We start from the raw sequence: 27010 nt of genomic DNA on the forward strand, positions 1-27010 counted from the left end.
AAGCTCTTCTCTGAATGTTTGGTAGAATTCTCCAGTGAAACCATCTGGACCAGGGCATTTTTTTGGTTGGGAGTTTTTTTTTCTTCTTTTTTAAATAACCTTTTCAATGTCTTCTCTTGTTATGGGTCTGTTCAGATTTTCAACATCACTTTGTTATAGTTTGGGTAGGTAGTGTGTTTCTAGAAATTTATCCGTTTCCTCTAAGTTTTCAAATTTTTTGGGGTATAATTTATCATAATACTCTGTTATCCTTCTTATTTCAGTTGTGTCTGTTGTTATGTTGCCCATTTCATTTCTTATTTGGGTTATTTGCATCGTCTCCTGTTTTTCTTTTGTCAGTCTGGCCAGTGGTTTGTCAATTTTGTTAATTCTTTCAAAGAACCAACTTTTGGTTTTGTTGATTCTTTCTATTGCTTTTCTATTCTCTATTTCATTTCTTTCTGCTCTGATCTTTATTAGTTCCTTTCTTCTGGTGGCTGTGGGCTTTTTTTGCTGTTCTGTTTCTATTTGTTGGAGTTGCGTAGGTAATGTTTTGATTTTGTTCCTTCTTTTTTGATGTGTGCACCTATTGCTATAAATTGTCCTCTGAGGACTGCCTTTGCTGTGTCCCAAACGTTTTGGTATGACGTGTTTTCATTCTCATTTGATTCTAGGAATTTTTTGATTCCGTCTCTGATTTCTTCTATTACCCAGTCGTTTGTAAGCAGGATGTTATTCAGTTTCCATGTAATTGATTTTTTTTCCTTACTCTTTGTGTTGTTAATTTCTACCTTGATGGCATTGTGGTTAGAGAAGATACTTTTTATTATCTCAGCGTTTTGGATCTTGTTGAGGATTGCTCTGTGGCCTAAGATGTGGTCTGTTCTGGAGAACGTTCCATGTGCATTGGAAGAGAATGTGTACTTTGCAGCTGTTGGATGGAGTGTTCTTATATATGTCTATGAGGTCAAGTTGGCTGATTGTGCCCTTTAGGTTTTCTGTAACTTTGCCAAGTTTCTTTTTAGATGTTCTGTCCTTTACTGAGAGTGGTGTGTTGAAGTTTCCTACTATTATTGTGGAACCATCAATTTCTCTTTTCAGTGCCGTTAGAGTTTGTTTTATGTATTTTGGAGCCCTGTCATTGTGTGCGTAGATGTTTATTATGGTTATGTGTTCATGGTGGATCGTCCCCTTGATCATTATATAGTGTCCTTCTTTGTCTTTTATGGTGGATTTTGTTTTAAAGTCTATTTTATCTGAGATTAGTATTGTCACTCCTGCTATTTTTTGGTAGTTGTTTGCTTGATATATTTTTTTCCAACCTTTGATTTTTAATAAGTTTACGCCTTTGTTTCTAAGGTGTGTCTCTTTTAGACAGCATATTGATGGATCCTGTTTTTTCATCCATTCTGTCACTTTCCATCTCTTTATGGGTGATTGATGCCATTTACATTCAGTGTAATTATTGATACATGTGAGTTTATTGCTTTCATTGTGTAGTGCTTTGTTTTGTGGTGCTGACGTTTTCTTTGTTCCTCTTACTCTCCTGTGCCGAATTCCTTTTGTTTGTGGATTTTTTTCATATCTTTTGTTTTTGTAGGCTTTGTTTTTACTGTGACTTTATGTTTTTCCTCTCTGTTTTCATGAGCAGGTTTGTTAACTTTATTTGTGGTTACCGTGAAATTTACCCTTATCTTTCTAAGTTTTAAGCAGTCTATTATTACTTGGTATCGCCTTGCTTTCTTCTCCATTAGAAGGTTCTATACCTACACTGTTTATTTCCTCTTTTATTTTTCTGATGTCGTTGTCATTTACAGATTAACTGCTCTGATTCCCTGTTGTATTTCTTTTGGTTTTGTATAGTCCTTGAGAGTTCGTTTCCTAGGTTTGTATCTGGTTGGTATGATCCTGCGCCCTAGATTCAGCCTGTGAGCTGAAGTTCTTTGTTCTCAGATCAAAGGTGTCCCTTTAATAATTCTTGTAAGTTTGGTTTGGTTTTTACATAGTCCCTTAATTTCTATTTACCTGGAAGTGTCCTAATTTCACCATCATATTTGAATGAGAGTTTTGCAGGATATATTATTCTTGGCTGGCAATGTTTTTCTTTCAAGGCTTTATATATGTCATCCCATTGCCTTCTTTCCTGCATGGTTTCTGCCAGATAATCTGAGCTTAGTCTTATTGTTTCTCCTCTGTATGTGACTTCTTTTTTTTCTTGAGCTGCTCTCAGGATTCTTTGTCTGTCTTTGGTTTTGGCGAATGTGATTACGATATGCCTTGGTGATTTTCTTATGGTGACTATCCTATATAGGGTTCATTGAGTTTCTTGGATGGCCAGCTTTTCGTCTTTCATGATATCGGGGAACTTTTCTGTCAGCAGTTCTTCAATGATCCTCTCCGTGTTTTCTCTCCCTGTCTGGAACTCCAGTCACTTGAAAATTTTTGCTTTTAGTTGTATCCCACAGAATTCTCAGGGTCGCTTCATTTTTCTTCATTCTTTTTTGTGAGTTTTCCTCAGAGTTCTATCCCATTGTTTGTTTTCAATTTCACTGATTCTGTCTTCCATTGTTTCAAATCTGCTCTTCAGCCCTTCTATGACACTGTCCATTTCTGAAATCTTATTGTTTATCTTTTGGATTTCTAATTGTTGTTTTTGTATGATTTCTAGTTGTGAATTTGTTTTTACATTTTGTTCCTACATTATTTTCCTGAATTCTTCCATTTTTTGGTCTGTATTTTCCATGAATTTTTCTGCCTTTTCCATGAATTTCTCTAATTTTTCCTCATTCTTGTCTGCTTTTCCTTCAACTCTTGGATAGCTCTGAATATTAGAGATTTGAATTTCCTATCAGGTAGTTCTAGTGCCTTTTCTTCTACTGGAAAGTCATCTGGTGTTTTATTTTGGATGCCTACCAGAACCATCCTGTCCTGTTTTTATATATTTTTTGATATTGTCTGCTCTTTTTGGGGCATTCAGTAGTTATTTTTCTCGTTTATTGATTGTAGATTTGTTTGTTTTGTCCTTTCTTTTTTTTTTATTTGGCTGTGGCTGAGCAGGTGAGCTATATGTTCTTTGTTGTTTGCTTGTCTGTGGACACGATACTTCTCGCCTCCTTCTCCCAATTGGCAGGGTCAGTCGCTCAGATATGGTACAGCAGGGCGGGTCTAGCTGAAGAGGAGTTGCTGGGATGGGTTGTTTGTGGCACTTACTATGGCCAGCAGGGCAGGCCAGTAATCAGTGCCTGGCAGGTTCCGGTATGCCGTGCCTGTGCTGCTTGGTGGTGTGATGTTAAACGCATGGTGCAGGCAGGCAGGATGGATGGGGAGATTGTGATGTGTGGAGCTCAGATGGGTGTGGGAGAGAGGAGATAGAAGAGAGAGAAACAGGAGCCGATAACGTACAAACAAAAAAGAGTGCTAGGGGTGCTTGCTGTTGGGGTGGAGAGATGAGAGTATGAAATGGAGAAAAACAAAAAGGAGAAGAAAAAGAAAAAAATGAATAAATGAAAATTAGAAAGAAAAAGGAAAAGAAAAGCCCCCAGAGATCCCACTGGTGGGGATGTGAGGTCTGGGGAAGTTGCTCCCAGGCGTTGAAGTACAGCCTGCCTAGAAGGAAAAACCCCCTGAAAAACAGGGGAAAAAAAAAAACCACGAAGAAGAAATGCTCTCAGGGATCCCTCTGTGCGTCTGCGCAAACTGAGGGGGTAGGCCCCAAGTGCCCAGTACTGCCTGGCTAGAACAGGCTCCCAATTCAAGAAGAGAAAAAGAAAACAAACAAACCAACAAAGAAAAGCCGCAGGATCACACCAGCGTGGCAGTACGGACCAGGATGCAGTTTCACATTCACGCGGAGTTTCACAGCCTTTCAGGAAGAAGCAAAGATGGCGCCCTGTGCCAGGTATTTGAGAGCAAGGAGGGGGAGGTGGTGAGACGTAAGAAAGAAATCCAAAGAAGCGGAAGAAACCACCAGCAGCAGCCATCAAATGGCAGTCAGTGAGCCAGCCGGTGCGGGTGGGTGGAATCCAAGCAGCTGGTGCTTCCCGGCCAAGAGACTCTGACCGCGGAAAGTAGAGGAGGCCCAGTGTGGGTGAAGAAGGGTCAGGGGGTGGGAAGGCATATATCACTGGTTACCGGTTACTCTGTCTCTTGTTGGAAGCTCTGTGAAGCTGCTTTCTCGTACCCCCTGTTAGCTGGTCTCTGTTAGGAGTCCAAGATGGCGGATCCATGCTTCATTAGTTGATAGGGGACCTCTGCATGTATCTCTCCTTGCTCCCTGTTCTCTGTTAGTTTCTTGTTCCGTTTGGTGCTTGGCTCAGTTCTTTATCTCTTCATTTGATGCTTAGGCCTTCAGGATTGCCCTTTTCTCTGTTTGGCTTAGTTTTTTGGATCTTTGCTGTGGAGGGACAGCGTGGTGCTTCTACCTAGAGCGTCATGTTGCCCGGAAGTCAGTACCATCAATTCTTGATCATATGCTACCTCCTGAAATGACTGAACATTGACTAATTCTTTTTGGTACAGTGACTATGTATTCCTTCTATCGTCTTTTGACACTTCCTGTGTCATTCAATATTTTGTCCATAGAATCCTTCAGTATTGCAACTTGTGGCTTGAATTTTTTCTCCAGTTCTTTTCAGTCTGAGAAATGCCAAGCATGGTCTCCCCTTTTGATTTTCTAACTCCATGTCTTTGCACATTTCATTATAATACTTTGTCTTCTCAAGCCACCCTTTGAAGTCTTATGTTCAGCTGTTTTACGTCATCATTTCTTCCATTCATTTTAAGTACTCTGTGTTCAAGAACAAGTTTCAGAGTCTCTTCTGACATCAGACTAAGACTAGGAAGAAGGACCTGGTGATCTACTTCTAAAAAAATTGTCCAGTGAAAACCTTAGGAATAGCAGCCAACAGTATCTGATATAGTGCCAGTAGCTAAGCTCCTCAGGTTGGAAAGCACTCAAAATACCACTGGGAAAGAGCTGCCTCTTCAAAGTAGAGTTCACCTTAATGACGCTGATGGACTAAAGGTTTTGGGACCTTCATTTGCTGATGTGGCACGACTTAAATTGAGAAGAAACAGCTTCAAACATCCATTAATAGTCGGAACATGGAATGTATGAAGTATGAATCTAGGAGAATTTGAAGTTGTCAGAACTGAAATGAAACATTTGAAGATCAATATCCTAGGCAGTAAACCCAAAGCATTGCTGTCGAGTTGGTTCCAACTCATAGTGACTATAGGACAGAGTAGGTACTGCCACATAGAGTTTCCAAGGAGCACCTGGTGGTTTTGAACTGCCTACCTTTTGGTTAGGAGCTATAGCTCTTAACCACTATGCCACCAGGGTTTCCATCATAGACATTAGTGAGCTGAAATGGACTGGTATTAACCATTTTGAATCAGACAATCATATGTTCTACTATGCAGCGAATTACAAATTGAAGAGGAATTGCGTCACATTAATCAACAAAAACAATATTTCAAGATGTATTCTGAAGTACAGTGCTGTCAGGGATAGGATAATATCCATACGCCTACAAAGAAGACCAGTGAATATGACTATTATTCAAGTTTATGCACCAACCACTAATGCCAAAGATGAAGAAACTGAAGATTTTTATCAACTTCTGCAGTCTGAAATTGATCAAACATGCAGTCAAGATGTATTGATAATTACTGGTGATTGGAATGTGAAAGGTAGAAATGAAGAAGAATCAGTAGGTGGAAAATATGGCCTTGGTGATAGAAGCAACACTGGATATCGCATGATAGAATTTTGCAAGACCAATGACCTATTCATCGGAAATACCTTTTTTCAACAACATAAATGGTGACTATACACGTGGACCTCGCCAGATGGAATACACAGGTATCAAATTGATTACATCTGTGGAAAGAGACCATGGAGAAACTCAGTATCATCTGTCAGAACAAGCCCAGGGGCCAATTGTGGAAGAGGCTGTCAGTTGCTCATATGCAAGCTCAAGTTGAAGCTGAAAAACAACTAAAATAAGTCCACAAGAGCCAGAGTATGACCTTGAATATATCTCACCTGAATTTAGAGGCCGTCTCAAGAACAGATGTGATGCACTGAGCGCTAATGACCACAGACTAGACGAGTTATGGGATGGCATCATACATGAAGAAAGTAAAAGGTCATTAAAAAGACAGGAAAGAAAGAAAAGCCCAAAATGAATGTCAGAAGAGATTCTGAAACTTGTTTTCTTTATGTGTATGTAACACATTTTGTTTATCCATTCGTCTGTTGATGGATATTTAGGCTATTTCCACCTTTTGGCAATTGTGAACAGTGCTACAATGAACACTGATATACACGTATCTGTTTACTTTCCTGCTTTTACTTCTTTTGGGTATATACCTAGGAGTGGAATTGCTGGATCATATGGTAGTTCTATGTTTAACTTTTTGAGGAACTGCCAAACTGTCTTCCATAGCAGGCTATATACCATTTTATACTCTCTTGAGCAATAGATGAGGGTTCCATACATATTTTTTTTAAGACTACATTGTGCATAAAAGGAGAGGATTTGTGCATATTAACGACTCTTTTCCCAACCTCTGTTGAGTTAATGGGTTTCGGATGGTTCTGCTCTCTTTCCCTGTTCCTGGCAGAAACATCTGGAAAGATGGAGGCTTATTCCACTGTTTCTATACTTAACAGACTTCACTGCCAGTAATAGGCCCACATACTTCTTCGAAGGCTTTTCTTTTTAAAATTATTTTAAAAAATATCTCCTACTGAACCCCAGTAGGTGTAGCCTTGACAATGAGTTTTGATTTTGCATTTTCTGCTTTAGTAGTTAAAATACTAATATGATCTTCTACTGGCTTCTGTCTCTTTCTCTCTATAGTAACCTTTTTTGTTGGTTTTAGGGCCTCAACTAGATACAGCTTCACAATCTCTGGATCAAGAAGTTCAATTAAAAGTTAAAACGGAAATTGAAGAAGAGCTGAAATCTTTGGACAAAGAAATTTCTGAAGGTCAGTTTATTCTTATTTTCCTAGTTAATTAGTAGATTCTATTTTGGTGTGGTTTGATTATTGTCATTTTAACTTGGTTTTTATAGTAGGATGTTCTGAATATTACATACTTCTTTGGTATATGAGTATAATGGTGAAACTCGAAGGTAGCCTTTTTCTTTCCTGGGGGATGTGTTTGTAAGAGTTTCCCAGCTCAGCTCAATAGGTTAGATGTAGCTCTTTCTAGTGTTAAGTAGTGGACTAAATGATCATGCTAAAGTTCCTTCCATTCAGTATAGTTTGATTTTGGCATCTTTACGTACCAATCATGACATTTCGTTTTTGTATGTATAAATGCTGTTTTGTTGTTTGCTGCTATTGGATCAGCCCCTATCTCCTGCTGACCTCATGCACAATAGGATTGGACTGTTGTGATCCATAGGGTTTTCACTGGCTGATTTTTCAGAACTAGACCACCAGGACTTCCTTCCAAGTCTATCTTAGTGTGGGAGCTCCACTGAAACCTGTCCAGTATCACAGCAACACTCTAAGCCTCCACTGATAGACTGGTGGTGGCTCCACTTGAGGTACATTGGCTGGGAATCAAACCCTGGTCTCCCCCATGGAAGGTGAGAATTCTGTATAGATAGTTGTGATATTATATCAGAAGGTTTTTTTTTTTTTAAGGGTTTTCAAACTCCTAGAATGCTTTATTATTCCTACCGAAGGTCAAGAACTGGAGGCCATGGCATAAGCTTTTTTAATAGTTATCATTTTAATCATTTCCATTGATTGAATGAATAGTTACTCAGTTGTTTCCCTGTCATTGAGGGGAGCATTTGGATTATTTCCTGTTTTGCCTTACATAAGTAACACTTCCATGAGTATAATACATGTCCACACAAAAACTTGTACACAAATGTTACAGCTTTATTTTTATATATTTCACATATCATAAAATACACCCTATTATTATGAAAGTGATTGAACTGACCACTCTGACTGGGAGCACAATAGAGGATCCCAGGCAGAATAAGAGGAAAATATAGAAGAAAAGTCAAATCTATAAAAAAGACCAGACTTACTGGTCCGATAGAGACTGGAGGAACCCCTGAGACTGTTGTCCTAAGACACCCTTCTAACTTGGAACTGAAGCCATTCCTGGAGACCACCTTTCAACCAAACAATAGACAGGCCTACATAATAAACAGTAACACCCGAGAGGAACAGGCTCCTTAGAACTGTTAATTATAATGAGACCAAAAGGGCAAAATCTGCCCAAAAGCAAAGATGAGAAGGCAGGAAGGGGTAGGAAAGTGGGACAAAAGTTAACAGGGAACCCAGGAGAAATGGAGAGAGTGCTGACGCATTGAGGGGCTGCGACCAGTGTCTTGGAACATTCTGTGTACAGATTATTAAACAGGAACTATTTTGCTCTGTAAAGCTTCACTTAAAGCACAATTAAAAAAAAAAAAAAAAAAAGTGATTGATAACTCCTGAAATTAGGTGCAGACCTCTTGCTTTACCAGGATTCTCTGCCTCACATCTCGTTTGCGTCTTGGAACAATTATTATATTTCTTCTTCCAAATGGCCAGGCCTGTATAACATGGAGTTAGGCTGCAGATAAGCCTGGTAGTTTGACCTGAAGAGAGATAGGATATGACTTCTCTTGAGTGTGCAACTTTTATACTTGTTGTATAACCTTCACAGTTATTAATTTTATCCACGTGCAGGAATACTGAGTTTGAAAGGGAAAGTAATTGATTCTTCCTCTAAGGTGGTATAAACTGATTAGAATCTGGTTTAAAAAGTGCCACATTTATAAAGGTAAAAACAAGAACTTATAAATTACTAAGAGAAGGATGATAGAGCCAGAAATTACCTCCCATTTATCATGCTTATACTAAATTGGTCAGTAGTCCTATATGAAATTGGTTAGTGTATTTTTATATTCCAAGAAAGATTAATATCCATGACGATTATCTGGCATTTTTACGTGGCTCGTAACTATTAGCTTGTTCCCAATAGTAGGTGTCTTAACTCCTGGCCTTTTATAACATAGCTTTTGATGTTTATTAAGTTAGGTTTTTCTTTTTCTCTGTCTTTAGCCTTCACCAGCACAGGCTTTGACCGTCACACTTCTCCCGTGTTCAGCCCTGCTAACCCAGAAAGCTCAATAGAAGACTGTTTGGCCCATCTTGGAGAGAAAGTGTCCCAGGAACTGAAAGAGCCTCTGCATAAAGCATTGCAAATGCTCCTCAGCCAGTGAGTTACCATTGCTGAGTGGGATTGTGCTTCTCTAAGTAGTCTCTGCACTGGATTGGTTAAGGCTTTGTTTTAGGTGAATGTTGTCACTTCTTTTCTGACTTATTTTTCTTTACTTTTCTTTTGTTTTCCCAGAGCATCTGTTTGTGGTTTTCAGTGACAACTTTGCATCTAAGCAGTGATGTAGTTGTTCAGCATGGAGTTGATAATTTTTATTTACTTGTGCTATGAGATTTCAACGAATGCTTTTACTGAGGTTGTAAATACAAGCTATTTCATTTATCCTAACCACTTTTTATTACCATTCCCTGGCCCACGTAAATATAATGGCTAGGGCTTTATATATTACATTGTAATGTGGAATTAACATTATAATCTGTATTTTAGGTTTCCCAGATGTTGCTAAATTTTGAGGTTGCACATCTGCCCATATAACTACTTCCAGATACTTATAGTGGGAACTTAGCTCCTAGCTGTGGTTTTGACAGTTAATGCTAAAGGCAAGAAGCAGGTAATAGTGAAAATATATTAAAATAGAACCAAGTAATTTTTTGTAAATATCAAAAATTTATTTCCCCTAATTCTTTGCTGAGAATCTTTAAGGAATTGGTATGAATTAGGAAAAAAAATTTTGTCTTAATAAATGTTGACAACTTTCTAGAACAGGATGAATACTGCTCCTTCCCTGAAAGGGCCAAAATTCAGATGCCAAAGGACTATTGTAAGGTAGTTCCTTGCTATCAACTAGGTAAAGTTTATAGTTTACCATGTTAGAAAGAAGCAGTTTGGGTTTTAAGAAAATTCTATTTGTTTATTCATATTATGGTGAACTGAGCAAATGTAAAAATTGTACTTAACACTTAGGAAAGAGTGGAATGAAGACCACATTTGGACTTTCTTAATCTTAGAAAAGTTTAAAAATAAATGTGGAGAGAAGAATACAGGTGTCAGAAAATAAAACTTAGGAAATTCGGGGTTATAGCAGTGGTTTTCAGAAAGTGTTTTGTGAGTCTTAGGATTCTACTGAGGTACTTTAGGGATCCTTGAAGAGGTGAGGGATCTGTTGAGTGGTGGGGTTTATTATGTCCTTTTCATTTTTCTTCAACCAGAACAGGTATACATTCATCTATTTTATATAATGAGGTTTCATGTAAGATTTGAAAAAAGATATCTGCTGCTTTATATAAAAAAAGAGAGAAAAAAAAAAAAAAAAAAAAAACCCTTGTAAAAACTGTTGAGCCTGGGAGTAAAATAACTAAGTGAGAGGTGTAAGGCAAAAAATTGTTTCCAAATTTGATACTGACTTTGTGGCTTTGAACAAATCGTTTTACCTTATATCTAAATTTCTCCATCTGCTAATTTTAAGTTTACTGATCTATTGTAAGCTGTCCAAAGAACAGTGTTATATAGTTAAAAAACTAAACAACCCAATTTATTGTTTCTGCAGTCCTTTTCATAATCTGCAGGAAAAATTGCTATCTTCTCACTGCAAAGTAAATTATATGTAAAAGGAAATTATCTTGTCTGAATATTTTGTTTTTTGTCTAAACTCTGAACATCAGTGTAATTATTTTTGAAATTGGTATGTCTGGTTGCATATCCCAGTCAGTAAATTTGAGTAAATTTTTTTCTAGTTTTGAAAGTTGTTAAGCTTTATTATTAATGCCTTAAAAATAACTAATTGCTAATAAACTGTAAGTACTATACAGGTTGAAGGTAATATAGCTTTTAAAGTAGTGTATATCACCTACTCCTCCAACTGTTTTATTAAAAGTGAGAAATTAATCCTGAATTCCTTGTACAGAAGAGCACCAACTGTTTCAAAATGCTGCCCCTACCCCCTTTTTCTTCTTTATTCTAATATCTCATTAGGTAAGGCTAGTCATTCAACTACTTACTTTTCTATGCATTAGATTTCCTTTGAATGTTTAATATACTGGATTACTTATGCGCATATATGTGTGTACATATAATGTTTCAAGTTGTATTTCATTCTGAAGGATGCTAAAGTACTTTAACCTGATAGACAGGCTACCAGTAAGGACTACTGTGACCCACAGCAGCATGAAACAGTTCAGGAAAGGAAGTGAAGGGACTGATATACACAAGTAAAGCTTCAGGGAGACTTATAGGTAGGTAGAGTGTATAGTCAGGGCCGAATTAAGGCATGTGAGGGTCCTAAGCACTGATAATCTGTGGTGCCCCCTCCTGTGCTTACGCATTCAAACGGAATATGTGAGTTATATGTGTGTGTGTGTGTGTGTGTGTGTGTGTGTGTGTGTGTGTGTGTGTCTTGGCTATGCATGATGTAACTGCTTTTTAGATGCGACTGTAATATTAATTGAATGCAAAAGTGGCGTATGCCATTTTAGTGGTATAGATGAACTGGATTATAAAATTTTTAGTGGGTGAATGTAGCAAGAGTTAGACTTGAAAGCCCACCCTTATCTCTTGTTTATTAGAAAGAAATAGTATACTCCCAAGAGACCCACTGAAATACAGGGTTTCAGTTACATGGGAGGGGACTGTAAAAGACAGATGTCAACAAAAGCGTTGAACTGGTAGGGGCCTCATAGCTTAAACAGCCTTGCGTGTGGGCACACTTGTGACCCTGCGTGAAATTTATTTCCAACTGGCACATCTTACGCACTGGAGCTGGTATCAGTTTCATTTAGTGCCCTGCCAGTTCCCTTCCACTATGGCGCTTGCTTTTCCATGTGTCCTGTGTGCTTGGCATCTATGAGTCTTTGCTTTGGACACCTGGTGCCCCCATTTTGTTGATGCCCTAAGCACGTGCTTACCTTGCTTACTGGGTAATCCATCCCTGTGTCTGCTGAACTTCAGGTTTTACCAGAATCTAGCATTTAGCCCAAGTGTTCTAAAAAATACTAAGATTACTTTAATGGAAAAGTGGTATCAGGAAGATTGTACATAACACCTTATCGTTAAAAAAAATTATCCCTGGTAACTCGTCTCCTTTTAGCATCACAGTAGTGTTGATTGCGTATTGACTTGTGTAAAAGAATGATATGCATGTCACCAGAATTGTTTTCTGACGTCTCTAGATCAGCTCTATCTGTCCAATAGAAATATAAGCAACATATGTAATTGTAATTTTTCTAACAGTCACATTAAAAACAGGTAAAAATAAAAAGTAAACATAGAGTAATTTTTTCTAATTTTAATAATATATTTTATTTAACCCAATATAGCCAAACAACTATGATTTCAACATGTGATCACTATAAATAATTATTGATGAGATATTTTGCATTCTCTTTTTCTCACTAAGTCTTTGAAATCTACTGTGTACATCACACTTGCAGCACATCAGTAGCCACATTTCAAAAGTTCATTAGCCACTCGCGGTATCTAGACATTGTCATGACGTGTGTTAAAATCCTAACTTGAAATGGGAGCAGTGTAGCTTTTGGAGCCAGATCAAATTGGGTGTGAATTCCTACTCAGCTCCTTGTCAGCTGTGTGGTCTTTCAATGGTTTTATCTTTTCTGAGTGCTCAGAGCAGAAAATGCCTTTGGAATGAGATTTTTAAATCCCATATAAGCAAGACTCCTCCCCTTCCTTTTTGCACATGTATTAATACCTTGCCGAAAAAGGAGAGGAGGAGGTAAATTTTATTAAATCTGCTATCCAAACTATTGATGCCATCTTATGTTACTTAGTATGGAGTATTGTTTTTTTTTCTTAATTTGCACATGAAACAAGGCTTAGAATATAGTACTTAAAAGTCACTCAACAAGTTGGTGAGTGAGTTTTGCTACATCAGTTATTTGAGTTTTTGGTATAAATAGGATTTATATGGGAATAATCAGAAAGGATTATCTTTCTGCCTTTTAGGATTTTATATCATAAGATTCCAAGTTAAAAATGGAGCTCTGTTACTCTTATTTATTCCAGCTCCATGTATCCTCAGTGTGAAAAATCTTCCAGGTGACATATCTCTTTAATTTTTAAATATTTTAGATGATTTCCCTTTTAAAAAAGTTCAAATTGTGCTGTATATATATATAAACGAGATCATTTTTATTATTATTTGATTCTATATTAGTAACCCATTCATTTATCTGTAACATAGAACTCCTACCAAAGAAATTTCAAGCAATTACACAAATGTTTATTAGAATAAATATTTATCTTGTTATATTGCTAACTGCTCTCCCAAACTGGTAGCATGTATCTCAGCCTACAGGAAATACTTGAAGAAAAATGCATACTAAGTGCTAAAAGCCACATCTTATCCAAAATAACATATTTTGTCACTTTAGCAAAAAGTTCATCAACATAGTAATAACTGTATATTTATTCCTCTGGAGATATAGAATTTTCCTTCTTTGTGACACAGACTTTTAAAAAAATCTCTACAGGCCAGTGACATATCAGGCATATCGGGAATGTACACTGGAGACCGCAGTTCATGCCAGCGGCTGGAATAAGGTATTAACCAAATTATCTTTTTTCTTAACAAGATTTTAGTGTGTAAATGATAAAGTACAGGAGGAAATGATCACATCATACAACAGAAAACCAGTAGAGCTCATTATTTAGGGTATAAATAAAGTCAACTATGTTAAATGGATCGTTTCATTAATCCTGAAAGGTTCTGCTGGCCCCAAAATCCATCTCCCATAGTATGTCATCCTTTCTTCCTGTCTGTCCTGAATTTCCCATCATTTCTTCATTTGTCTGTATTAGACATGACATTTATCTGCAGATGGTTATTTGTTAACATGTGCATATGTCGGGGGAAATGAATAAGGACTTCAGTTGGGAAACAGCCTCTTCTGATTCTCTTAAATGTGTAATGCCATTTGTGTTTTATAGTTTACAAAATGTCTCATTGTATCACCACAGACATTCATTGCAGGGGGCAGAATGAATTTTATTAGCTTTTATTTATTTATTTACATACTTAGTTCAGGTGAATAATTAGAGTATCAGAAAAATCAAATGACTTGCCTAGGACTCCTTGACTAGGAAGTATTGCAACCAGCGCTAGAGTTAAGATCTGATTACAGTTTTAGTATTTTTTTCCACTAAACCATATTGCTCATCCATCTTCTCAGGCTGTATTATCTGCTTATCACCTTGAAAAGGCAGAAAGCCTAAGAGGATGCAATATAGGGTAACTAAATGCAACATGTAGGAGCCCTGGTGGCACAGTAGTTAAGCACTCAGCTGCTAACAGGTTGGCGGTTTGAACCTAACAGCCACTCCTCAGGAGAAACGTGTGACAGTCTGCTTCCGTAAAGATTTACAGCCTTGGAATCCCTGTAGGGCAGTTCTCCTCTGTCCTATAGGTTCACTATGAGTCGGAATCGACTCGACAGCAGTGGGTGTGGGGTTTTTTTGTGGTTGTTGAGCTCAATATGAGAAGAAAGTGTGGCCCTTAATCATATGGTGCTAAAAAAAAAAAACAAAAAACCAAAACCCACTGCCGGCGAGTCGATTCCGACTCATAGAGACCCTATACTTATAGCGACCCTATAGGACACAGTGGAACTACTCCATAGGGTTTCCAAGGAACAGCTGGTGAATTCAAACTGCCGATCTTTTGGTTAGCAGCTGAGCTCTTAACCACTGCGCCACCAGGGCTCCAATATGGTGCTAGGGATGAGCAATTCAGTAAAATTATTTTACAAATAGCCGCTTCTACTCAGGATTGTTTATAATACAGGTCAACCCATGTAACTGTATGTATCTGATGTATATTATTTTCCTCACCTTAATACAGACTTTGGAGGCATTTAGTGTAATAATTAGTAGTATAGGCTTTGGAATCAGACTTGTTTTGAATCTCATCTTTACCACAGACTAGATGTGTAATTTTGGGCAGCTTAATTAAACTCTCTAAATATTAGTTTTCTGGACATTTCATATAAATGGAATCATACGATATGTGGCTTAAGTCTCTTTTATATCTTGGCTGAAGTCTCTTTTATACGTAGTCTTATCAATCCCCTTACTCCACTTTTTCCCCCTGTAATTATAAGTTTCCTGGAGAATTTCCTACCTTCTGGATTTTATTGACTACATTCCTGAAGTGTCACTTAACATTTTCCTCTGTACCTGTATTACTTTTCCATTGGTAGATATATATAGAGGCTTGATCAGATTCAGGTTTAATCTTTTCAGCAAGAATACTTCATTGGTGATGTTCTGTATTTCCTAGTGCATCACACTTATTGTTAGGGGCTGTTGAGTTGCTTTCAACTCATAGCGACTCTATGTACAGAATGAAACACTACCCAGTCCTGAGCCATCCTCACAGTTGCTATGTTTGAGCCTATTGTTGCAGCCACCCTGTCAATCCATCTCATTGGGGATCTTCCTCTTTTTCACTGACCCTCTACTTTGCCGAGCATGATATCCTTCTCCAGGGACTGGTCCCTCCTGATAACATGTCCAAAGTACATGAAATGAAGTCCCGCCATTCTTGCTTCTAAGGAGCATTCTGGCTGTGCTTCTTCCAAGACAGATTTGTTTGTTCTTCTGGCAGCCCATGGTATATTCAGTATTCTTCACCAACACGATAATTCAAAGGCGTCAATTTTTCATTGGTCTTTCCTATTCATTGTTCAATTTTTGCATGCATATGAGGTGATTGGAAATACCATGGCTTGGGTCAGGCGCCAGGCTCACCTTAGTCCTCAAAGTGAAATTTTTGCTTTTTAACACTGGATGGTACATAATGTCTTACTGTTTTTTAAATCGTATTTTGAAGCAGACAGATCAAGGACATTATTCAAACCTAAACGGGCCAAAATATGTAATTTATCGTTATAAATATCCATTTTACTGGAAGGGACCCTCAGAGCTAAAAATTGGCATGCTTTATTTCTACACCAGCTGAACTCATATAGTCATTAACAAAAGGATAAAATTATTAAATTTGACTAAAATTAACCTGTTGGAGGAAGAGACCACAAGGTGCGTATGAGCTGTCAGGGGATTAGATAAAGTATGTGGGTAAAGGTGAGCCAGTGGAGGTAATCTTTTTTGATGGTCAAAAGTACCTTAGCATTCCATTGCAAAAGCTATTGAAGAAAAAAAAAAAACTTACGTGCTTTGTGGGGTTTACTAATACCTAGTAGGAAAATGACTTAGAGAAAGGAATTCAAAACATAAGGCTATTTGGTTGCTTTTTAGACTTAGAAATATGAATAGTGAAACCTCCTAGGAATGGATGCTTGAGGATCTAGTTTTGTTTTAACGATTTTTTCTTAAAATGATATGAAAGAGGGGAGTTCAAAATACCAGTTGTACAGATGATGTCAAATTCTTGTGTGTAGTAAAATACCATGTTAATGGAGATCAGGTGTAGAACTAACTCATGAAGCTTTGTATGTGGCACAGAAATTAGAGGGCAAGTGGATTTAACTGTTTAAAGAAAATTGTCTACGCTGTACTTAAAAGACTGTGGACCTGGAAGTCGTCATTCAGGTCTCTGAAGATACTATATTAAACAAGTAAAATAGATCAATCAGCCTGATACACAATACAAGTCATTCAATAATTATATGAGGAGTAGAAGGTAAAACAGAAATAATCTGCCATAACATGTATCAGCAAGGAGAGTATTCTCAATCAAACAGAAATATTAGTCCTCCTATAAAATGAAGAAATAGTTACTGCATCTTAAGAAAGATAGAGCTGGGATAGAGAAGATCCAGGAAAAGATTAACTTAAACGATCAAAGCAATAGAGGAGTTGCCATATGAGGACAGAATAAAAGGTTAGTAGATTCTAACCTGAAAATACAGTCATTGAGAGGAAATAGGATTAATGACTAAAGTGAAAGAGGATGGCAGATTTATCACTAGATTATTGTGTATTAAAACTAGAGTATCTACTTTTTGATACATTAAAGAGGTAAATTTGGAACAAAGTACTATTTTATATAGCTAGTGTAAAATGTTTGCTGCTCATTTCCTCGAGAGGTAGTAGAGCTTAAACGTAAATAACTTTAAAATGTTACCTGCTAGTGCATTAGGATGTTGTGAAGTACAGAGCATCTAGGACTTTGAAGTTGGTATGAAGGATAGTGAAGCAGATTCATAAGCCATTCCTTAGTGCTCCTGCCAGAGGCAAAATATTGGGCTAGATGGATAACAGTTTTTGGTTGTTTTTATTTTAACAGTATGACAGGTTTTCTTATTGTGGAAAAAACCTAATATAGTATTCTTTATAGCCCATTACCCCTCCATTATTGTTAAGAAGGGATTTTCAATTTTTTTTGGGCTAAAGTTCTTTTAGAATATACAAAAATGGCATGTTTGTTGCATTCTTTTCTTTCAGACTTTAGTATAGACTTCCTCTGGACTGCTTTCACTTAACCAGAGATTATTAATATGAAATATAAATTCAATGTTTTTCTGTTTGTCCTCTTCTGCAGAAATATTTGTCATTCCTCAGTTATTACCTTGGCAATCCAGTAACAAGGAACTGAAACTGGTTCAATTTCCTTTTGCATTCCTTTTCCAGTCATGTGGAGACCTTTTCTTGTTTTAGATAAAAGAGAATACATGCAGATGGGTAACTGAAAATATTTAGTTCTTTTCGGTATGTAATTTTTTTTTTTAGGAAGGTGTCTTAGTCATCTACTGCTGCTATAACAGAAATACCACAAGTGGATGGCTTTAACAAAGAGAAGTTTATTTCCTCATAATCAAAGTAGGCTAAAAGTCCAAATTCAAGGTGTCAGCTCCAGGGGAAGGCTTTCTCTCTCTCGGCCTTCTCATCAGTGTTCCCCCAGACTAGGAGCTTCTCGGCACAGGGACCCCGGTCCAAAGGACGCGCTCTGCCCCCGGCACTGCTTTCTCGATGGTATGAGGTCCCCCTGTCTCGCTGCTCACTTCTGTCTTTTATATCTCAAGAGATTGCCTCAGGAAACAATCCAGTCTTGTAGATCAGGTCCTGCCTTACTAACACAGCTGCTACCCATCCTCCCTCATTAACATCGTAGAGGCAGGTTTACAACATACAGGAAAATCACACAGTACCAGGAATCATGGCCTAGCCAAATTGATAACACACATTTTGGGGGGGACATAATTCAAACCATGACAGAAGGCAGGGGGACTCAAGTTAGTTTTCATCATAAATTTTGATTACTTTTCAATATTGGGAGCCCCGGTGGCACAGTGGTTAAGCGTTCAGCTGCTAACTAAAAGGTTGGCAGGTGGAATCCACCAGCCGCTCCTTGGAAACCCTGTGGGACAGTACTGCTTTCTCCTATGGGGTCGCTGTGAGTTGAAATTGACTTGACAGCAGCGGGTTTGAGTTTTCAATATTGGGCATAGGGTTTTTAGGTACGGATAATACTTCCTCTCTTATTATAGGTTTTTGATAACTTTTATATGATAGTTTATAATTTAAAAAAAATTCTTATTTTCAAATAGATAAAAGCACATGACAAGATCTAAAAAGTAAAGAAATATATACAATGAAAAGGAAATTTATTTCTTATCCTTGCCACCAGTTACCTAGTTCCCCTTCCTGATAGGCAACTACTATTACCAGTTTCTTGTATATTTTTCCAGATATACTGTAAGATTATACAAACATGTATGTGTGTATATATATTTTGTTTATAAATGGCCGCATGTTGTACACACTCTTCTCTGTCTTACTTTTTTGCTTAGTAATTCACTAAAGTAAATCTTGGAGATTGGGCCAGTAAACAGTTACTTTAAACAACTACGTAATATTTTATGGATGACCAAGATTTATTTAACCAGCCCCTATTGAACTGTTTCTAGTCTTTTGCTATTATAAAAAGTGCGTCAATGAATTTTCTTATGTATACATTGTATCATACATTTCTCTCCCCTTCTCGCTATCTGTATATTTATATTTGATAAATTCCAGAAGTGAAATGCTAAGTCAAAGGATATGAGAAGTTTTAAAGCTGTACAGGTTTTGCCAAAGTTTTCTCAGTGGAGGTTCATACCAATTTATACTTCACTGGTAGTGTATACGAGTGCCTATTTCCTCACATCCCTGCCAACACACTGAGTTACCTTATGGGTGAAAAATGGTATCTTCGTTTCATTTTTGTTTGCATTTCTCTTATTTTAAATGAGGGTAGGGGTGTTTCTATGCTTAGGAGCATTTGTGTTTCCTTTTCTGTGAATTATCTGTTTTTATTCTTTGATCATTTTCTGTTGACGTATTCACTTTTACTGATTTATAGGAGCTGTTTAATATTCATCCTTCTATAAGGATCTTCCGGGATTTTTTTAAGGTTAAAAAAAACTTTAAGGTAAATGTTATATAATTAGGAGAATCTAGAGAACACCAAACTTCTCCATATTACTCCTTTATTTCATTCTTTGTTCCTTTGGTAGATGGAAAGTAGAGATTTAGAAGTACATGGTTAAATTAAGTGGGCTTTTTTTTATGATTCTTAAAATCCCATTTTTAAATATTTTAATATCAAGTAGTTGGTATTTTCTCTTTTAAAAATATGAACTGTAGTATTAATTTAAAGCTTTTATGTTTTAAGTTGTTAAATGTATTATTTTTGAACAGCATATAAGGAAAAGTTACCAAATTTAATAAGATCAGAAACAATTTTTACTATACATAGTGACTTTTAAAAACTATAAAATTCTTAGAAGAAAACATAGGAATAAATCTTCATGACCTTGGGTTAGGTTATGGGTTCTTCGATGTGACATCAAAAGCACAAGTGACAATTGAAAAAAATACCATTGACTTCATCAAAATTTAGAATTTTTGCACTTCAGTGAACACCATCAGAAAGTGAAGAGAACTCACAGAATGAGAAAATATTTGCAAATCACATATCTGACAAAGGACTTGTGTCCAGAATCTATAAGTAACTTTTATAATTCAACAATAAAAAGACAAATAGCCTAATTAAAAATAGGCAAAGAATTTGAATAGACATTTCTCCAACAAAGATATACAAATGGCTGATGCTCTACATTGCTAGCCTTCCGGGAAATGCAAATCAAAACCCCTGTCAAATACCATTTCATACCCACTAAGGTGGCAAAAAGATAGACAATTAGAAGTGTTGGCAAGGATGTGGAGAAATTGAATGTGTTGTTTCGTTTCATTTATGTGAAATGTACAGAATAGTTCAATCTATAGAGACAAAGTAGATTAGAGGTTTTCAGAGACTGGGGAAAGAAAGAGAATAGGGAGTACTGCTGCTGGGGATGAGGTTTCTTGTTGGAGTGTTGAAAATTTTCTTAAATTACGCTGTGATGATCGTGGCACAACTCTGTGAATGTACTAAAAATGCCTGAACTGTATACTTTTAAGTGGGTAAATTTTATGGTGTAAAGCTATAAAAAACCAAAAAGGAGTTCTCTACCTAGATGATTTCTAGTTTTGGGTCATCTGAAAGTCAAGTTAATTATATGGCAATCTGAAAACATAGTCATAATCCATTATTCCAGTAGCCTAAAATGCCAAACTGGCAAATAATCTGCTTAGTGATACAGCTTAAATAGTTGCATAGTCTGAAAAGTTTTGTTTATATAAAATTTCTCGTTCAGGTGCTGTGGTTAATAACCTGAAAATTGTTTTCTGAATGATCAGAGTGATTTCATAATCTTAAATATATATATTTTTTAAAGAACAAAAAAATGCAGTCTAGGAACACCAGTACTTTGTAACAGGTGATGAATAAATTATCTGTTATACAGACAAAATTAAAGAAAAGCCAATACCTTGGAAAAAAACATATTTTTAATTATACAAATATATGAGAAGTATTTATTTGAGAAAATTCAGATGTGCAAGAATAGAAAATAATCCAGAATTGTATTATATTTGGCTGCAAGTAAGAGAAATCCTAGCTAACAGTATTCTTAGTTGCCTCAACAGTTCAGCAGTGTCCTCAGAGTTTCCTCTTTGTTCTCTCTTTCTGCTCTGCCATCAGTTTTTGTCATCATGCTTGTTTCTTAATTGCTACAAGATGACTGTTACAGCTTTAGTTATCATATCTACCTTTGACAGTATAAAGGGGAAGTGGGGGAGCACCAGTGTGCTCTCCTCTCAAGCTCATGTCTTATAAGAATACAAAAGCTTTCCTGGAAGCCCTCTTAACAGACTTGTCAAAAATGGATTACATGGTCAACCCCAGCTGCACAGCAAGCTGAGAAAGCAAATATTTTGCAGCAGGAAATAGCATTGTCATAAATGACTTTAATCAGCCATCATTTCTTGTTTGGGGCTAGGTACACTGTTCCCCTGAATAAAATCAAGACTCTATCGAGGAGGATGGAGATGTAGGGAATGGCTGTTGGATAAGCAGCTACCAGTGTGGGCCACTTCCAGCACTCCTACAACCCCACTATTAATGTTTTGATATTTCTCTCATACTCGCTTTCAATGTTTGTTTTCTTAACTAAAATATGATCACATGACAAAGAGTATACATGTTACATGGTGACCTTTAAAAATATGATTAGCTTCTATATGTTAAGAATTGAGTGTTTATTTTCTTACTGTTAAAGTAGCACTTGTTAACTATGGAAAATACAAATTAATGATTCAGACTTTCACCATCCACGTAATCCAGCAGGGATTTTACTTAGTTACGTATATGTGTGCTTGTATATATACCTTTATTTATATTTAAAAGTAAAACTACAGTTTGATTGGTTGAATTGTTATTTAAACATGTAATTACTGTTTTACTTTTTAAGTCACCTAAGAATAGATTCTGTGGTCTGCTATAGTATTTACATAAAGATCATGGGTTTTGAAGTTACATCTAACTTTGAATCCTGTATTGCAAAACAGGACTCAAAGTTTGCTTGACTTCATGGACCCTCAATTCCTCATCTGTAGAGGTGGGAATAATGATACCTGTTTCCTAGGATTGTTATGAAATTAAGTGTTTTAGTGAAATTCAGAGCACTTGTTATATAGTAGGAACCCACTTATTTTCATATAGTAATTATTATTTTCCACTACCCCATTGTATAAACCTATATACAGTATTCAGAAAAATCCTATTAGTGGTTAGTGTTTTATTTTTTCTTTATTATAATAAAATAAAATTCCATAATGATGCAGCTGACTATAATTTTCAGTAGTTGAATATATAAAACAAATGATAAGAATTTCAGTTTGTTTTCTGATTCTCTCATCTTTGCGTTGAAGATTTTGGTGCCTCTGGTTTTGCTACGACAAATGCTTTTGGAGTTGACAAGACGTGGTCAAGAATCCTTGAGTGCACTTCTTCAGTTTGGTGTGACGTATCTGGAGGACCATGCAGCAGAGTACATCATTCAGCAAGGTGGCTGGGTATGAGCTATAATGCATTTTTAAAAAACCTTTTCTTAAAAAAAAAAAAGAAATCAAGACCCTTTGTTGTTGTTAACAGTGTAGGTTTAGTATCAATATTGAGTAACAATCAGTGGAAAGGCTATTCATACAGTTAAAGTGAAATTACTAAGATTTTACTTATAGTAAATTGATATGTGATATTTTAAAATAGTTTTTAATTATAAAAAATTTATACATACAAGAATATATAAATAAAGGATGAGGAATAATAAAACAAATACCTATGAATCTACTGTCCCAGTCCAAGAAAAGAACACAGCCAGCACTTTTGAATCTCTTTATATGCCCCTCCTAGATTTCAACGTGCTTTTACCCACCTTATTCTGAATTTTGTGTTTTATTATAGTTTAACTACCTGTGTGCATATCCCTAAACAATATGTTATTTTGTATATTTTTCAACTTGTACAAGTGGTATTATACTCTGTGTATTCTTCTGTAACTTGTTTTTCATTCAACCTTATGTTTTTGAAATTCACCTAGATACTGCTTTCTCAACCTCTTTTTCACTGTCACGCCTCTAAGGAGGCTTTTTAGACATTTTTTTTTCTAATCATCTCCCTCCTTCTATGAAATTTTATTACTACAGATGTATTATAAATCTGTTTATGTACTATTTATGCTATTGAGTCTCAATTTATCAATATGATATATCCTTTCATTTATTTAGATCTTTTAAAAAGCCTCAGAGTTTTTGATTTCTTTCATAGAAATCTTGTACATATTTAGTTAGATACATTCCTAAAATATTTTTTCTTTGCTGGTATATAGAAATGCAGTAGACTTTTCCATATTGATTTCATGTCCAGCAACTTTGCTCAACTCTCTTATTAATTACGATTATTTATCTCTAGGTTCCTTTTAGTTTTCTACATAGGCAATCGTACCATCTAGGAATAATTTTTTTGCTGTATAATTCTTATGTCTTTTTTAAAAAATTACTGTTGTGCTAACCAAGACCTCCAGTATAGTATAATAGAACTGGTGTTGGCAAGCGTCCTTGTCTTTTGCCTGATACTAAAAAAGAATGTTTTTATTGTGTCACCATTAGATTGTATCAATGTCAATGAGTGAGGGTGGCCTGTAATTTTTCTTGTCTAGTTACAGTATTAATGGCATGCTGGCTTCATAAAAGAATTTAGAGTTGGGAAGAGCACTTCTTTTTCTATACTCTTGAATAGTTTGTGTAAAGTTAGAATTATTTGTACCTTACTTGCCTGTAAAACTGTCTAGAATTTTCTTTGAGGAAGGTTTCTGTTTTTTCTTTGGAAATTTTTATAGTTTTTCTAGCAGTGTTTCCATTTTTTTCCCTAAAATTTTGTTGGCATAGAGCTTTTAATTTTGGTGGGAGGGCACACTAGATTTTTATTTCTTAATCATCTTATACTACATCCTTTTTTAGCAATCTTTTTATTTTGGAGAATTTCGAATGTACGTGTTTGAAGAGGATATTATAATGAACCCCCGACACTTAACCAATAACCATTAACCCATTGCCAGTCATGCCTCATTCATACCCTGATCACTTTCGCCTTTAATATTATTTTGAAGCAAAGTCCAGACATATATTTTACCTATAAAATTTTCAGTATAGATCTATAAAAGATCCCATCAGCATTCAGGTTTCCAAATGACTCAGAAATATCCTCTCTTCTCTTTTAATCTCTGCAATTTAAAGAACTGTATCTCATTTTTCATTTCTATTATTATTAATTCCTTCTTTTGTTTTTAACATTAACAGATCCTAAGTATTTAGTTTGTTGAGTTCTGACAGTTGTATACACCTGTGTAACTTTCCAATGCAAAACAATATTTCTACCATCCAGAAAGTTCCCTGGTGCCCTTTTATACATCTTTTCTGAGAGATTTGTGTATTTTGTAGGTATCTTCAAAGAACCAACTTTCATTTTTATTTATGCCTTTATATCTTTTCTATTATATAATTTCTGTTTTTATCTTCACCCTCTTCCTTCTACTTTCTTTAGACATATTCATTTTTTCTCAGACTTCTTAAGTTGATTGTTTAGCTCATTAATTTTCAGCCTTTTTTTTTCTATCATAAATATTTAAGGCTGTAAATTTTACCACTTTAGCTGCATCTCATGAATTTTTTGACTTTTTTTCATTATTGTTCAATTTGTTCAGTTGTTTGTAAATTTTTATTACAATATCATCTTTGAAGCTTGAATTATTTAGAAATATGATTTTGAGTTTCAAAAAAAGCTTGCAAAAGTTTGGGAGTTTAAAATTAATGTTACTGTTACTGATTTCTAATTTAATTGGCATTTTCATCAGCAAGCATAGCCATCATGCTACTGAATGGTACTGAATCTCTGAAATGTATTGAAAACTTATTTTATGGCCTAGTACCTGGTTAATTAAATATGTGTATAATCCACGTGTGCTTCAGAAGAATGTATATCTATAATTGTTGATGCAGAGTTTTAATGTGTCCATTCAAACAATCTTGATAATTATGTGGTTTAAATCTTTTATATCATTACCAATTTTTTGTCTAATTGACCTATCGTTTACTAAGAGAGAGATGTTGAAATTTGCTACTATGGTGATAGATTTTCAGTTTTTCTTGTAGTTCTGTCAATTTGAGCTTTATATATTTGCAGGTTATTTTGTTAGGCCACTACAAATTGTAATTATTCATTCTTTTTGGTAAGTCGAACCTTTTGTCATTATAGTTATGCTCTTAGTCCCTAAAACAATTTTTTTGTCTTAAAGTCTGTTCTTTCTAATATTAATACAATCTACCCCAGCTTTTACCTCTAATCTTTCTGTATCCTTTTACTTCAACTTCTCTTGTACCAAGCAGTCATTCATCATTTAACAATCTATCGAGTGCCATTATAAGCCATGCTTTGTTTTAGATTCTGGGTAGATAGCTGTGAACAGAGAAAATCCTTGACCCCAATAGAAATTAATTTTAGGGGAGTGAGACAGACAAACAAATAATTCAGATACATAGTATGTCAGAAGGAGCTCTGGTGGCTCAACAGTTAAGCACTCAGCCGGTAACTAAAAGGTTGGTGGTTTAAAACCACCAGCCACTCCACCAGAGAAAGGACCTGCTGATTTGCTCCATAATGATTACAGCTTGGGAAACCCTCAGGGGCAGCTCTACTCTGTCCTGTAGGGTCGCCATCAGTGGGAATCAACTCAACAGCACACAACAACAAAAACAACACAGTATGTCAGATATCAGTAAGTGTTATGAAGAAAAATAAAGCAGGGAAACAGCATAGAGGTTGAAGTTTTTAGTATGGTAGCAAGGGGAAACTTTACTGAGAAAATGGTGTTTGAGTAAAGACTTGGCTTACCTCCCTGTTTGCATGACTGTTCGTTGTTACTTCCCTTCCCTTCTGCTCTTGTCCTGGGAGTTTTCTTTTTCTTTGAGCCCAGGAATGTTTTCTGTTCTGGTTTTTTTTTTTTTAAGCTATGTTTAATGATTTTGTAGTGGGAGTATTTTTCAGAATATATAGTATACATTATTGCTTTTTAGACTCTTATGAATCTAAGGGTTTGACTTTTTTTTTTTTTTAAAGTGGAAGTTTAAACAATACAGATGTTAATCTGGAGCATATTAGATTTAGGTACTTGATAAATGCCCATTGAATGAAATGCTGAGCATTTGTCTTAGGAAAATAGAAATATTGTTTTAAGCTGTTCTTAAAAATAAGATCTATGAGAAATTGTTACTTTTTTCCTACATTAGTACAATTTTTTCTTCTGTTTTGACCAATATAGTGTATGATATGTGTGACAGCCAGGGGACACCCCAGGTTAATTTCCACTTAGCCTTTGTAGTGCTTTACCACAGAGGAAGAAGAAAAATGCAGGGAATGTTATGTATACCCCCCTTTTTTTATTGTTGTGCTTTAAGTGAAAGTTTACAATTCAAGTTAGTCTCTCATATAAAAATTTATACCTACATTGTTATGTAACCCTAGTTGCTCTCCCTATACTGTGACAGCACACTCTTCCTTTCCACCCCTGATTTCCCATGTCCATTCAGCCAGCTCCTGGTCCTCTCTGCCTTCTCATCTCGCCTCTGGACAGGAGCTGCCCATTTAGTCTCATGTATGTATTTGAGCTAAGAAGCACACTCTTCACCAGTATCATTTTGTGTCCCATAGTCCAGTCTAATCTTTGTCTGAAGAGTTGGCCTTGGGAATGGTTTTCGTTTTGGGCTAACAGAGTCCGGGGACCCTGTCTTCCAGGGTCTCTCCAGTATCAATCAAACCATTAAGTCTGGTCTTTTTACTAGAATTTGAGTTCTGTACCCCACTTTTCTCGTGCTCTGTCTGGGACTCTCTATTGTGTTCCCTGCGAGGGCGGTCATTGATGGTAGCCGGGCACCATCTAGTTCTTCTGGTCTCAGGCTGATGAAGTCTCTGGTTTATGTGGCCCTTTCTGTCTCTTGGGC

General features: G+C 36.1%; 1 protein-coding gene across 2 annotated transcripts in view; it reads left to right on the forward strand.

Moving 5' to 3' along the window:
• BCL2L13 (BCL2 like 13) overlaps positions 1-27010 on the forward strand; it is an 80826-nt gene that overhangs the window by 33520 nt on the left and 20296 nt on the right. For both annotated transcript variants that reach the window (XM_004381220.2, XM_023735713.1), the window contains exons 3-6: positions 6871-6978; positions 9067-9223; positions 13609-13678; positions 22388-22531. In XM_004381220.2, coding sequence (XP_004381277.1) covers positions 6871-6978; positions 9067-9223; positions 13609-13678; positions 22388-22531 — 479 coding nt within the window. The remainder of the gene's footprint in view (positions 1-6870; positions 6979-9066; positions 9224-13608; positions 13679-22387; positions 22532-27010) is intronic.

Source organism: Trichechus manatus, unplaced genomic scaffold (assembly GCF_000243295.1).
Source record: "Trichechus manatus latirostris isolate Lorelei unplaced genomic scaffold, TriManLat1.0 scaffold00081, whole genome shotgun sequence".
Classification (NCBI taxonomy): domain Eukaryota; kingdom Metazoa; phylum Chordata; class Mammalia; order Sirenia; family Trichechidae; genus Trichechus; species Trichechus manatus.